Source organism: Scomber scombrus, chromosome 8 (assembly GCF_963691925.1).
Source record: "Scomber scombrus chromosome 8, fScoSco1.1, whole genome shotgun sequence".
NCBI lineage: Eukaryota > Metazoa > Chordata > Actinopteri > Scombriformes > Scombridae > Scomber > Scomber scombrus.
The window spans coordinates 8,673,672-8,687,597 of NC_084977.1; the positions used below are offsets into that span (position 1 = coordinate 8,673,672).

At 40.4% G+C, this 13,926-nt stretch overlaps 1 protein-coding gene across 1 annotated transcript; it reads left to right on the plus strand.

Moving 5' to 3' along the window:
• The first annotated feature begins 642 nt into the window (after positions 1-642).
• spata18 (spermatogenesis associated 18) lies at positions 643-5,306 on the plus strand. The gene is made up of 12 exons (XM_062423909.1): positions 643-729; positions 1,870-1,975; positions 2,093-2,208; positions 2,375-2,493; positions 2,908-3,003; positions 3,098-3,232; positions 3,503-3,734; positions 3,911-4,069; positions 4,169-4,344; positions 4,649-4,772; positions 4,882-4,956; positions 5,250-5,306. The coding sequence occupies exons 1-12, from the start codon at positions 643-645 to the stop codon at positions 5,304-5,306; spliced, it is 1,482 nt and encodes a 493-aa protein (XP_062279893.1).
• Positions 5,307-13,926: the final 8,620 nt, after the last annotated feature.

The window sequence follows — 13,926 nt, forward strand, 5'->3', positions numbered from 1 at the left end:
ACTTTGGATTCCTCTTTTTACAAAGTTGCTTTTTTACTGCTTAACTGTTACCTCTATGTTGTCAATAAGTTGTCAGAAAGTTTGGGGGGACAAAAATAGTGTAGACATAAACAGAAAAAAATACACAATTTGAGACTAATGCACATGATAAATAAAAATGATATAAAATAAAATAGATCAAAGCAAAAAAAATTATAATGATAATAACAATACTTACAACAATATAAAACAATACTCATAACTGGACATTAACACAGATGTGTGTGTATGCTGTCAACAGTCAAAAACAAAACAATGCTTTATGAGGACACATCAGTGTGTGTTAATCATAGTTATAGGTACTTAGGTGTTATTGAGCTACAGGCTTTGGTGTCGTTTGACAGTATGACATTACATTACAACCTGCAGTGCACTGAGAGTGGTGCTCTCCCTTATTTAAAACACTGAGTGGTCTGGTTGTCGGCTCGCCTCCTCACTTGGTTGCCACAACTGAAGCGCTGCTTGGCATCTGCGTCGTAGGTGGAGAAAGCTGCCAGGACAGGAAGTTTTACAACACTCCCTTTACAGATTAAACCCTCCAACTGTTGTCCTCCACTGGGGCATTTAAAACCTCAGAGGATTAAGCAGTTATTACGGACGGACATGGCCGACACTTTAAGGAGACTGGCTAAAACATCTTCCTTCAGCGTGTTACAAGACAAGCTGGAGAGCTGGCACGAAGACTATCATGTAAGTTCATCAATAAGTAATGATGACCGACCTAAATCTGACCAAACCACTTCATCACTGCCATATTCCATAATGCTATCTCTTCAATTAGCCACTGATTAAAACTTACATTTGCATACACTTAAAATGTCATTTTTTGTCAAATATTTTCAAACAAAATGACCACTGGGAATTATAAATTGCTATGTATACTCCTGTGGAATGGCGACTTTTTTTTATTACTAGCTCTCATTAAAAGGAGAATTTTCGACCAATTATTTTTTATCATTATTGTTATGAATATGGATAACGTTATTGAAATGGCTGAAATAATTTAAAACATTACAGTAAAGGAATGCACTTGTTTAGCTAGGTACTGGATTTCCTGGTAGAGTTTGGTTGCCATGGACGCCAGTCGCCATGGCTACGGTTGAACTAGTTCAGAGATCTTTTACTTCACTGTTAAGATGATTCACGTCTTTGCTGTGAAAGTCTCTGCCGGCTGGGTGGAACTGCTTTGTGTAAACCTAAAAAATACTCGGCTAATTGTTTGTTGTGCCATAAATGCACACAACAGTCACTTTGTGTCGTTGTGTTGTAGTGTGTAGCTTTAAAAACCGGGACTGTCTAGAGACGGTAATGAACTGTTTTTAATGGAGGTTGACGGCAGGCAGGAGTGATACCTCTTGAACTCTTTAGATACTCTTTGACTCTTCCTTTGGTTTATCCCCACCTGTCTGCTACAGACATTACCACAACAAGATTATATCTAATAATGGCCAAAAGTATTTAGCCTACAAAGACACATACATCCTAACTGATACAACCGGTATCATTTTATGATTTTTATAAAAATGTTTTTTCAAGTGTAGTCTAGTGTCTACTCTAAAATACAAGTACTAAAAAGCCGATTGCAACCTTAAAATTTAAATGCCATGTTTATCTGACAAAGAGGCAACCATTCATCAATAAATTAGTCCTATTAATTGCAAAGAAGGAGGGGGATCTCCTCTTATGTAATACTAAAATCATTTTCCTGTTTTGGGGGTCTTTTTTAATTGAGGTGTATAATGAAAACAAACAAACAAAAAACTTGAAAAAGTTACACAGCAAAAAATGATCTTGTTCATTGAGCTATTTTTGTCATGGGTACCCCTTCAGGTGATTTCCTGTGACCAGAATCTGAACAGATGTTGTGATCTGATAGAATTAACTGCTGCCATCCAGGGCCAGCTGTTTTCCATCCTTAACCTCACAGCTGCTGAAGGTAAACTTTTCATTTACAGTATAAGACACTGTTTTCTTTAACAAAGCGCCAAACAGGTCATAATCACTCATGAACTTTTCAACACTTACTCTGTATTAATCTGTCCCTATGAAACAGGTGGACACTATGCTGGGGTGGACACTCTCAAAATGCGCCTGCTGCCGTGGCTGGGAACCTGTTTCTCAATGGCGAGGACCTCAGTCACTGAAAACACCAGTTTACAACTCATCCAGGTAACTTCACTGAATACACAATGCGTCAGACTAATTTTGTGTAACATTACTTCCTAGACATAAAATGACTTAAAACATGTTCAAAACAATTCAAATCATTTTCTTTAATTATGGCCATCTGCTGTTGGGGTTACTGTGACTTTTCTGTGTCATTTGTTATGATTAGGATTCAGCAGAAAAGGACAGGAGGATTAGGGAGCTCTCTGCCTCCCATGACAATGAAATACAGAAGATAGAAACTCAGCTGTGCTCTACTCGTCTGCAGTTGGACTCTGTCAGAGCCGAGTGAGTTTCACAAATATAATACAGCATGTGTAATACTGGCTAACAGAACCACAAACAGTTTACACACAGCTGTTAAATTATAATGGTATGATGAGCAGTTCTGCTTTTAGATACTTCTCACGCAAAGGTTCATTACATCACTCACAATCACATGACAGCTATGTTAATATAGATTTAATAAAAGCAGCACATTTTGTTTTGGAATGAAGCAAACTATCATAAATCAGCCAGTTTCCTTACTCGGCTCTTGTTTTATGTGGTTTGGATCAGCTGAAAAATTATACGGTAAAGATACATCTCTCTGATGGATATGAGGGTTTTTTGCACATTTTTTTCCTCTTCATTGTCTAAATGATATGTTCTGAAATACATAAAACATACAATTCAATTTTGGGAGTTTTTTTTTTTTTACAGATTGGAAGACGCTCAGAAGGAACTGGATGAGACAAAGAGCAAGTCGGCGACCACTCTGCTGGCCACCGAAGATGAAATATTAGAAATGAAAGCAGAGTGGGTGATACAGCCAAACATTATATTAGATGCAATATACAGTATGGATTCCTTTGTTAATGTGAGGTGTGTGTGGGTTTGGGTTTTTTTTCAGTTTGCGATCCGCACATGAGCAGTTGGAGATTTATAAGAGGAAGCTGGATGCTCTTGATGATTATGAGCGGCAGGTACACCTCCTGAGAGATGAAGTGTCATATCTGAACACAGAGAAGGCCATGCTGCAGGAGAGGTGCTCACATGTACCAAGAACACACACACACACACACACACACACACACACACACACACACACACACACACACACACACACACACACACACACACACACACACACACACACACACACACAAACACACACACACACACAAACACACACACACACACACACACACACACACACACACACACACACACGCACGGATACTTTACATCCACACCCAGCACAATCTCTCAAATTATTTCAATGGTTTTATGTGTTTTTTCATTCCTTCTCTCTCAGGTTGGTGAGAAGTCGTTCTCCGAGCCCGTTGCCCAGGCTCAGCCGATCAACCAGCCCCATCAGGAGTGAGTCACCTACCAGAGCCCAGCTCACTAACTCCTCCCGCCACGCACGCCTGGTATCACGCTTCAGTGACCTGTATGCTGTGGAGCGTCTGGAGGCCCAGTCCCTGCTTCGACGCTACATTGATGACCTAGAGATGGTCCAGAAAATCATCTTCATCGCTGTCGTGGTATGACTTATAATTTTTTTAAAGATAAACAGAAGAGTTAGATACTAACGAGTGCCACATTTGGTCATTTGGACTGCCATGTTGTTCTAATAGATCAGATTTGCGCATCATTGGCATATGGAGCAGTTGGATGACAATTTGTCTTATGCTTTTTTTTATATGTTATCACATCTCAGGAATCCTTTAAAACAGCAAAACTGGCTTACCGTCAGTTCAAGCTGCGTGTGAGAAAGACATTGTCTTCATCCCACTTTGGGCCAGAAAGTCTGGAGGATGCAGCTGTGGACTACATCGTCAGAAACCTGGACCTCTATGATGTACAGGCCAGTGTCAATGTAGGAAAGAGTTCTTCTGCTATATTTGTGAAAGTAACTATAGTTTAATAGTTAGTGCTGAAAAAGGCAGCGTATCTGATGTGTGTTTGATCTCCCCAGGATGTGATCAACGCCATGAATGTGAACCCTCGGATCTCCTTCCCACCAGAGGTGGACTTTGCCCTCATCAGTGCCTTGATCAGGGAGACATGCAGGGTGGTCTTCGCCATGCAGACACTGGACCCCCCTCTTGACTTGGCCTTTGCCAGTGATGGAGAACTTTACAACGACAGCAAGTCAGTCCTATGTGCAGCACTTGTGTCAAAAGTTTGTTCTTTTACAGGAATTTCATGAAAAGTTTCAGAGTAAATCTACTGCTGAACCATTCAATCAATTTGTGATACACTTAAATGATAGACTGTTTAAATTAACTCCTGTTACCTGTTGCATTTTCAAATAATCAATGTGAAACAGTGCTGCTACTTATAAATTAGGTAACATGTGGTTCCTACCAGTGGAGGTCGCCCTAAACACACAGATGGCACCCACAGAGAGTCACTGCTCTCCCTTACTGTTCTGCCATCCCTCTTTGCTTCACAGGTATCGGCGTAGCTATGACTCTGAGTTCACTGCTCCTCTCGTGATGTACCATGTGTGGCCAACCTTGGTAGAAGGACATGCTGTATTGGTGAAGGGCGAAGCTGTCACAAGAAGAGGAGCTCCGGTACTGACTTTATACTACTTTAAAATAGTCGCTGTAGAGAATAATGTAAAGAGTATTGAGGTAGCTGGAGAGGCTCATGTGTTTATTGATGCTGTGTCTGTTTGTGCAGTGGAGTAGATGCCGTAGCAGGAGCAGGAGTGTCAGCCCTGTGCGTGCTCGCTCTCTCAGCCCATCTCGCAGCCTTGTAAGTCCCTATCAAATTTGACAATCCCACCAACCATACAGAAATAACGGCACACTTTGTGGGTTTTGGTCACAAAAGGGAATGCATCCTTTTGCTGTGTTCAGCATTTCTCAACTAATTCAGCAATATTTTAAATTCATACTTATCACTCTTTCCACTAAATAACATGCACACCATGGCCCTCAGGGTATGTATTTCAAAAATTCTGCCTAGTTTTGACGTACTCCAAAGTTGTAAATATCTCAGCAGCATCATCTTTTCTAACAGCTCTGTCCTCTGATTCATGCTTTCAGCGATTTAACAGCAAAAGAAGTCTGTCTCCTCAGCGTCTCACATTCAGTCGCCTGTGACCTCTGGACACAAATCTACATCTGTAGGCCTACTTGATGTCAGGGAAATGAAATGTGAGGTATTTTCAAATGTGTATGCTTCCACCAAATAAAGCAATGAAATCCTTCGATACTGTACTATCCAAAGGCTGTTCAGAGTTTACACTGCTGGAGGGCAGTTTAATGGGATGGGACATTGACAGTAAGTAGAGTAGAGTAATACAGTCAGAATATTACAGATGGAGAAAAATAGTCTGGCAGCTAACTAAACAGTAATCTTAGTTTTCCATATTAACTCTGTGACTAGGTTTTTGATAGATTATGCTAACAGTATTTTAGTGATAATCAGAAACTTTTGGTAGATTTTCCAGGTGAAAACTTGACCTGCACAGTAGCACTTTCTCAGTTGGACTGGTAAGTAAACAATTATATATGTAGAAACCTATTCAACCTTTACTCCTCTTGACTTTTTACCAAATGTCAATGTAGCAGAATCCTTTGTCAGCATGCTGCGGGAGATATGGTGCTAAAGATCTGTGCTAACATGAACTCCTCCAGTACTTGAGTAACTGATATTGGTCATTGTGATTTTTAGTTAAAGTGGTTGCTGTCTTTGTCTCTGATTATTTTGTTGGTGCTGTTGTTTTTTATTCTGGAAACTGTATCGAGACAAAGTGAGACATACTGAGTTTTGAGAACATTTATTAAAAACATAATAGCCTCTTTATAGTTTTTAAGGATGAAAGATTGGTTTTAAATTAGATTTTTTTCAACAGTAGTGTGTGTTATTGTGTATAGAAATATGAATAGTAGCTCATCATTTTGCAGCAATGTCAGTTTGACATTGCATTGTTTTCATTGTATTTCCTCATTTAAAACTTGTGTACTGTATAACACCACTTATATGATTATATCTGATACTACTGTACTTAATTTGCCTTTTAATGACTTGAACTAACAGAATATAGTAAATATTGAGCGCACATTTTTGTTGATTCACCCTGGGTTGAATTGCAGTTTTTGATGAACATGAACTTTGACTGTGCCTTTTATGAGAGTTTTTTTTTTTTTAGAATAAATGACAAAACTGTGATTTCCTGCAGTTCTTGTCCTCTTTAGGGCTTTTGTCAATGATTCTTTGTTTTCAAATCTTTGTTGAGCAAAGTAGCAACACTTTTTAAATACCTTTAAAGACTGTTCAGAATGACTGCTTAACTGATCAAACAATTAAGCAGTGGATATCTATCAATTTAGTTATAGTATAAATTAGAGTAAGAACTGAATGCAAGTAGTTATAAAGTTGCAGAAAACATCTATTTTAATCATGAAAGCTCCTCTCTGAAGTATATTAGGCTGTCAAAGGACTCCTTTGTAGTTATTTGTTTCCAGAATAGGCTCAATAATTCCCCCAATTTACATTTCCAGACATCCCAGTCTTACCAACTACCATATTTCAACAATAGAGGGTGCTGCTACTCTATCATATATCTCGACCCCAGGGGGTGAAACAGCACAGTTTCTCAACTACTTAAGTTTCTGCAAATAAAGTTCAGACTTGGGCTTTCTTGGAAGTCAGAAGTGATTAAACTTGTGTACAAATATATATGTGGCCATGACCTCGAGGAGAAATTTTAAATCAAACATGAACACAACAGGCAAGAAAGTGTTACTCTGTGTGTATATGCATGTGTAGGCATGTGTGTGAGTGTCTGTGGGTGGGCGTGCTTGGATGCATGTATGCAAGTGCAATATTTCACATTCACATGCGGATGGGGTCCTCGAGGGAATCCCAGCAGCAACATCCCAGTCGCGAAATTGCAATCACAGCCATCTAATTAGGCCCCTTTCTCTCTAGGTCTTGCCTAGTTTTGCACCAGCGAAACCAATTAAATTGTCTGCTCCTCAAAGCATATCTACAACCAGGCTCTGTGGAGCAGAAACTGAGCTGCAGCAGGTCAAAAGTCCTAACAGGTTCACTCACTGACCACTGCTGGATGGGAATTTACTAATATCCAAGTTAACATCCGTCCATTCATAAAAAGAAAAACTCTTTTGTTCTGTTAAATAGTTGGAAATCATATTCATCCACTACTGGTTATGCCCAGCTGAATATATACACTGAGGAAGGAGTATATGATGGGTTTGTTGATGCAAGAATTAGCAACCCAAATCAGAGGATGCAAGAGGAACAAAACATCTTCAATACTAAGAATGGCATATATCTCACATAATATCATCTTATGATTCCACCCACAAAGAGAGCAAAAATATGTGTTGTGGTTACAGTATCATGCCAGTATAAACATAAATCCCATGCTAATTTTTTCTATGCCTTTTCTCTAGAGGCAGACATCAAAATTCACATACATCCTCACAACAACACAACATATTCTTTGTTAACCCTTGCATTGGTGAATCTGTGAGAGCTGGAGAATATGTATGGAAAAATGATGTGTAGAATATGCAGAGACCCATGTCATGGAAACTTCCGCCATGCCTCCTCATCCCATTCCCACACAATGAGAGTCTTGTCTGATCTCTAGCGGTTCGGAGAGGTCCTAGCTCCTGGGACACAGGCCATGTCTTGCTACCACGATGTAAGTGGGTGGGAGCCTGTAGACTGTGTCTCAGCTCAGTTGTCCCTCTGTGAGCCTTTGAGGGGTGGGGGTTTGCTGTGGTCAGCTATGGTGTCATGGGCAGTGTGATCACAGACTGCGGATAGATGGAGATGAGAGAGGTTCGAAAATGGTCCTGCTCCCTATAAAGCATCAAATCTGCTTTCATTTGTGATGCGCACAGACAGAAAAAGCATTTGTCAGCAGTCACACTAACATTTATTTTCTTTCTACTGCATGACTGAAGCTAAGCAGGTGTGGGTTTGGCTAGTAGCTGGATGGGAGACTTCCTGGGAAAAACTAAGTTGTTGCTGGAAGTGGTGTGGGTGAGCCAGTAAGGGTCAGTCTTCCCTCTTTTCCTAATAAAAAATCCCAATGCCCCAATGCAGTGACAGGGACACTGTGCTGTGAAACTGTCCTTCGGATGAGACATTAACCTAAGGTCCTGACTCACTGTGGTCATTTAAGATCCCATGGCGCTTACTGGCTCTCTCCATCTGGCCATCTAATCATCCCCCAGTGTAACTGGCTCAATGATTTGCTTCCTCTACACCTCAAGCTGATGTTTGGTGGGTGTTCTGGAACAAAATTGGTGCCGCACATTGGTTGGGGTTGAGGTCAGTTTCCCTTCTTCACCGTGAAACACTTTTAGTATCAAGATAAAGCCCTATATACATGTATTATCATTATTATTACAGTTGTTATTAAGCTTTCACATGCAGATTTAGTCATCTTTTGGAGAAATCTTAATCCGTGGCCTCACTGGAGAGACAGTAGTAGTTGGAGCTCACCCTTAACAGACTCAAAGCTGCAAATACAGCTAAAGTTTCCAGTTTGGTGGCAGAAGCCTGACTCAATGCTCCTGGAGCGTGTGATGTTTCCTGTGGCTGTTCTTAATGTGCTCCATTCTGGCAAGAGTTGAGTTTCTTGAGCTTAAGCATGATGAGTGCTCGCCCTGATCCTGCAGCTAGACCAGAGGGGGAAATATTAATGGGGCTGTATATCACAGCACATCATGACATGGTTATGGTTGACCAGACTACAGTGTATAAATCAAAGACAATATCAAAATAGACAGAGAAAGGATAGAGAAAATCAAGGCAGTGGACGCAAAAATGCAGATGGGTCAAGACAAGATGGAAAACAGCTAATTGTTTTTGTAAACAACTAGTTTTTCTATTTTACTCCACATAAACATCATCAGGGGTGTGTCGATCTGATGGAGTCACCCTTCAGCAGAGGAGTCAATGAGCCACTTCAGGTCAACAAAACCTCTGCATCTTGGAGAGGCAGTGCTGTCTGTGGCCCAGAGAGGCTGTTAAACACATCTGGAATGGAGCAGGATGCAGGTTTGCACAGGAGGACCTCACAATTTATGACAAGAGGGACAAAACAGAGGCAGAGAGAGAGACAGAGCACTCATGACCGTAGCTGTACACATCAGCGCAATGTTGTGGGTGAATAATTGTTAAGTTCACCACATGAACAACCCAACCCCACCCTCCTTGGGCGATTCCTTGGCACTACTGAGCATGTGAGGTCATAGTTAGGGCTGGCTGCAGGCATCAGCCCGATGGATGCTAAGGAGCAAACAGGCGTGACAACTGATCCTCTCAGTTCCAGTGAGATCAGACATCAAGTGGCCAAATACTCTGCCAGAGATACCACGGATAATACTTCCTTCCTTTCTCTATGATGACTATTATTTCAAATAAAGAAAAACGACTTCCAATTTGGACACTCTATTTCCCAATGCGAACATTTATCCATGCTTATTCCTCTTCCTGCTCTGTCATCCATTGCACATCTGGGCTATCATCAGAAATGCACGATTAAGAATAATTTTGCTTGCTCTCTTCAAAATAGTCACTTTCTCACAAAGGTTGACACCTGCGTTGGTGAACTTGTAATTTCCTGACATTGCAGCAGACACTGGGGAACATGAAATGTACGTTTAATCATTGAGACGTGTCTAGTTTAGCTTTGTTCAAAATGTAATATTTTCCTCATGAAATCAGCATGGGTGCTCTCTTACAAGCACCAGACCAGGCCTGGTAATCATGTGCCCTGCTTTTCATGAGCTTGAAAGAACAGCAACACAAAAGCAGGACCCAGAGAGATGTGATCTGGCTTATGATTTTCCACAGAACAGTTTTTAACACATCATTAAAACCTCTGAGGCTGTCATGACCTTTTCTCTTTCTTGAGGACTACAAAGATCAACTAGATGTCAATGGGTTTTGAATGGTTTGGCTAGGCTTGACATGGAGAAATCTATTTACATTTGAGAGGGAATAACCTCCCAACTGCTGAGAAGAGATGTCGAACTGTACCTTAATTACATGCTTTGGCTTTGTCTGGAGGGTGAGCTGTGGTTAACTTAACCTGCTTCTATAAAATTGGTCTTGTCCTCAAAAAGGAGCCCTGCCTGGATGCTGGAATGCTCCGTATAAAAACACATCTGGATGATGTGATTAATGTGTATAACAGCCATCCATTTACATTACAGAGGAGCACTGGCAGGGTAGAGGGCCGTTGATGCAGGTGTGAGTTTCGAATGTTACTGCTCCGCCGGGACTTGTTACACATAGCCTGGATTTGATACTCTCACGGAAACAGGCGATCAAACCTGGCGCCAATCTTGTGTCCGAGCACCCCCACCCTGAACAGGGTTGGAAGAAAGGAACATTAAAGGGAGAGAGAAAGGCAAAGAGAAAGAAAAAAATGAGAAAGAAATATCTGGTGGATGTGAGAGCTGGAATAACATCGGCCTCACAGAGAACAAGAACAACTATTAGATATGTGGAAACTTTTTTGTGGCTGTGGTGGTTTGACCTCCGGGGTTACAGAGTATTTTCAGCTTCACTTGAACTGACTGAACACACACCACAATGGCTTTGGATCAGTCTGTCTCTGTCTTTTGTCTATTTCTGTCTATCCTAGATGTGAGGAGGTGAAACTGGCACTGGGTAAAAGCAAACAAAAATGTTGTGCAAACAGTTTTTTCTAAGAAACACTAAAGAGGCTGAACATTGTTACAACACCACAATACAACATCAATGAGATGCATTTTGATTGATGAATATGTTTTTTTTTTTGTGTAACTTTGGATGATCAAATATTATAAGGGAGCTGGTTTGGATATCACTTTTCAACCTCAGAACTAACAGAGATTTGTGTTTCTCGTGAGCTGTCTTGCAGTAATTGACTAAAACTCACCACTAGATGGCAGCTCAACACAATAATGAATCTTTTTCTAGCCAAGTTACTCTCAGTGAAACACCGCTTTCAGTGAGCATGCCTTCATGCTTATTACTTGCTAATTGTCCTAGTGGGACAAACACTTTCCAGCTGATCTCCTGTGATATATGTATGTGCCTGCCCAGGGCCCCTGAACTAACACAGTGCTGTTCATTATTTGTGTCCTACCGGATGCCCATGGTCAGTCCCCAAAAAAGGGCAGAGAGATAAATATTACTTCTATGATGGGGAGGTAAAACACAGAGCAGGTAGGGGGAGTATGACTGGACACTCCTCCCGATCAAGACAAAATTCATGGTTACTGGCCATGACCTGCTGACTAAGGGTCTAAACTGATTTAGTGGGGTGAAAAAAGGAACAAAAAGTGTTCCTGGTGGTCATTTAAGGAAGATAATTTCGTTAGAAATGCTCTTCCTGTGTGTAACGAAAACAATAAACACAGTATAAGGCCATAAAAGGTGAGGTATTTCCTGTGTGTTGTCATTATGTCATTATGTGTATGTAAATCTAAAATTCACATGCTTATTAGTGAGAGAATATTTCAGCATGATGGGGGAGAACGTTTACAGCTTATTTGCTTAGCTGCAAGCACAGTCTCCTCTTTGTGTACAAGGTTGTTGCCAGTGTTTGCTTTAAAAACACCTGCACGAAAATTATTCAAATTTTCAGTCTCATTTCCGCTCTGAACATCTTTTCTCTTTCATTGCAAACAAGCACTCAATTCATCAAATACAGCAGGTTGAGAGGGGGCTGGGGGTCAACAAATGCAACAATGTGGAAGCAAGCTAATGTGTCATGAAAATGATGCACGACAGGATGGTCAGTAACAAATCTCCATCTCAACAGGTGATCATTTTATGCAAAATATTGATTTTTGGAGTGATATTTGCTCTCATCATTTTCATTAAAAGGCCTTTTCATGATCTGAAGGCTTTAGTGTCTCATTCAGTCATTATGATTTGCACTACTTTGACATGGCAACATATAAATGTGACATATGAGATATATAAGTATGGTTACTACAGTATGGTTACTACGGTGTGTACAGTGTGGATAAGTCTGTAAGCATGACAGGAGGTTTCCTTCTAAATATCACAGATGTCAGCTCTGGAAAATGTACTGTAAAGAAGAGAATGTGACTGCAGGGTCGTCAGAGAGAAAACAAAGAACAAATCATGAGTTGAACTGGCTGCAGTGTTTGCATTCACTTGCAATATGGACACATGGAAAGACAGAAGCACACCTGCACAGTTCTCAGACTGTAACCACTCATTCACTCAATTCATCTATTGCACTGGAAGTATAGCAGGGTTCTCGTTCTGTTAGAAAATTAGAAAATGGCCAAATAATGTGTCTCTCAAAGTTACTGTATTGTCCTATTTCCCTTAGATGGTATTGGTTTATCTAGCTGCTGGCTTTATAAGGCCAGCACCCTGCATGTCTGACCTAAGACTCAAGTTAAAATATAAAAGTCTACAAAATTTCTCTGGAAGACTTTGTATGTTTACAGTCTCAAAATGAAAAGGATAACTGTTTATTGATGTTTGCTCTGCTCCAGTTCTCTGTGGAGTATCTTCGATGGAATCTCAGATTTCACTGGTATCAGACTGCAGGCTGCCACAAGAATAAGGGTGGATAACAGAGTCTGGGCCAGCTTATTTTGAAGCTGACAATAAGAGTAGAACACAATAAGCCTAAGTTATAACATTAAACACATTAAACATATTGAATTCTGAACTGAATTAAAGCAAGTTAACTATCAAAACATGCTTTATTACTTTTATACAGTGTGTAACACCTTCTTCTTATTCAACACGGTACATGAGCATCCCCAACTGGCTCTTGGGGCCACAAAGAAAACAGACCGGTCGAATGTCAGTCTGCTGCCGACACACTTATACCAACACATAATCACTGAGGTGTCAGTTAGAGAACTAGTGACTAAGTCAGTGTGTAGGTAAGGAGGGCATCTGTCTCTCACAGTGAGCTTATATAAATGTCCCACTTAGTGTGCTTGCATGAAGCTGTGGTTCAGAACTGCTTTTGGATCAGTTTTACAATCAAACACATGCTGCATGTTGTTTTCTGGTCAAATCAAATTCTCTTATTACCGGTCAGTTATATCTGCTTGGCATTAAACTGATGAGCTATGATGTCATTATCCTATCATCGCATATAGGTTTAATATCTAACGTGAAATATCTAAGGGACTATGCAGAAAAGGGTCTCATAGTGACGCATTACAAGCTGGTTGTTTGTCCACACAGACTCACTGGAAGTCACTGAGCCATCTTCTCTCTGCAGACTTTGCCCGGGTATTTACATCAAACTTCTATTTTTAGAGCACTTGTCCGATAATTTGTAGGAAACAAGCAAGTTTATTTTGGCCTTTTTCTGATCCAGCGACCACCAAAATAGCTGTGACTAAGGTCTCAAGATTCCGTTGCATGGTTTTATTGGGCATAACATAATGAAAATAGTCTTCTGTAAACACTCTTCATTTATTTGGAAATGATAGTGGGTGCAGTATTTAAAGAACGCTGAATAAAACTTTGTAGCTTCTTGTCCATGAAAATGTAAACTAGCTCATTAAAAAAACGGAACTGTTAGAGCGATATTTGGTCTGCAAACATCCTCCGTCTTCCTTAGCAGGAAGATTTCTCATCCTTTATTTTCCAGAAACGTCCTTGTACAAAAATAGACCTCGTACGTAAATTACACTTTGTGTCATTGTTTTTCAGTTTGCTGCATTTCTCTTGCTTCAG

Excerpts from the sequence above, each read along its gene's own strand:
- spata18 (XM_062423909.1), top strand. The coding sequence starts at position 643 with ATGGCCGACACTTTAAGGAGACTGGCTAAAACATCTTCCTTCAGCGTG. Across the intron at positions 2,209-2,374 it reads CCAGTTTACAACTCATCCAG|GATTCAGCAGAAAAGGACAG; the intron begins GTAACTTCACTG and ends TGTTATGATTAG. Across the intron at positions 2,494-2,907 it reads TTGGACTCTGTCAGAGCCGA|ATTGGAAGACGCTCAGAAGG; the intron begins GTGAGTTTCACA and ends TTTTTTTTACAG.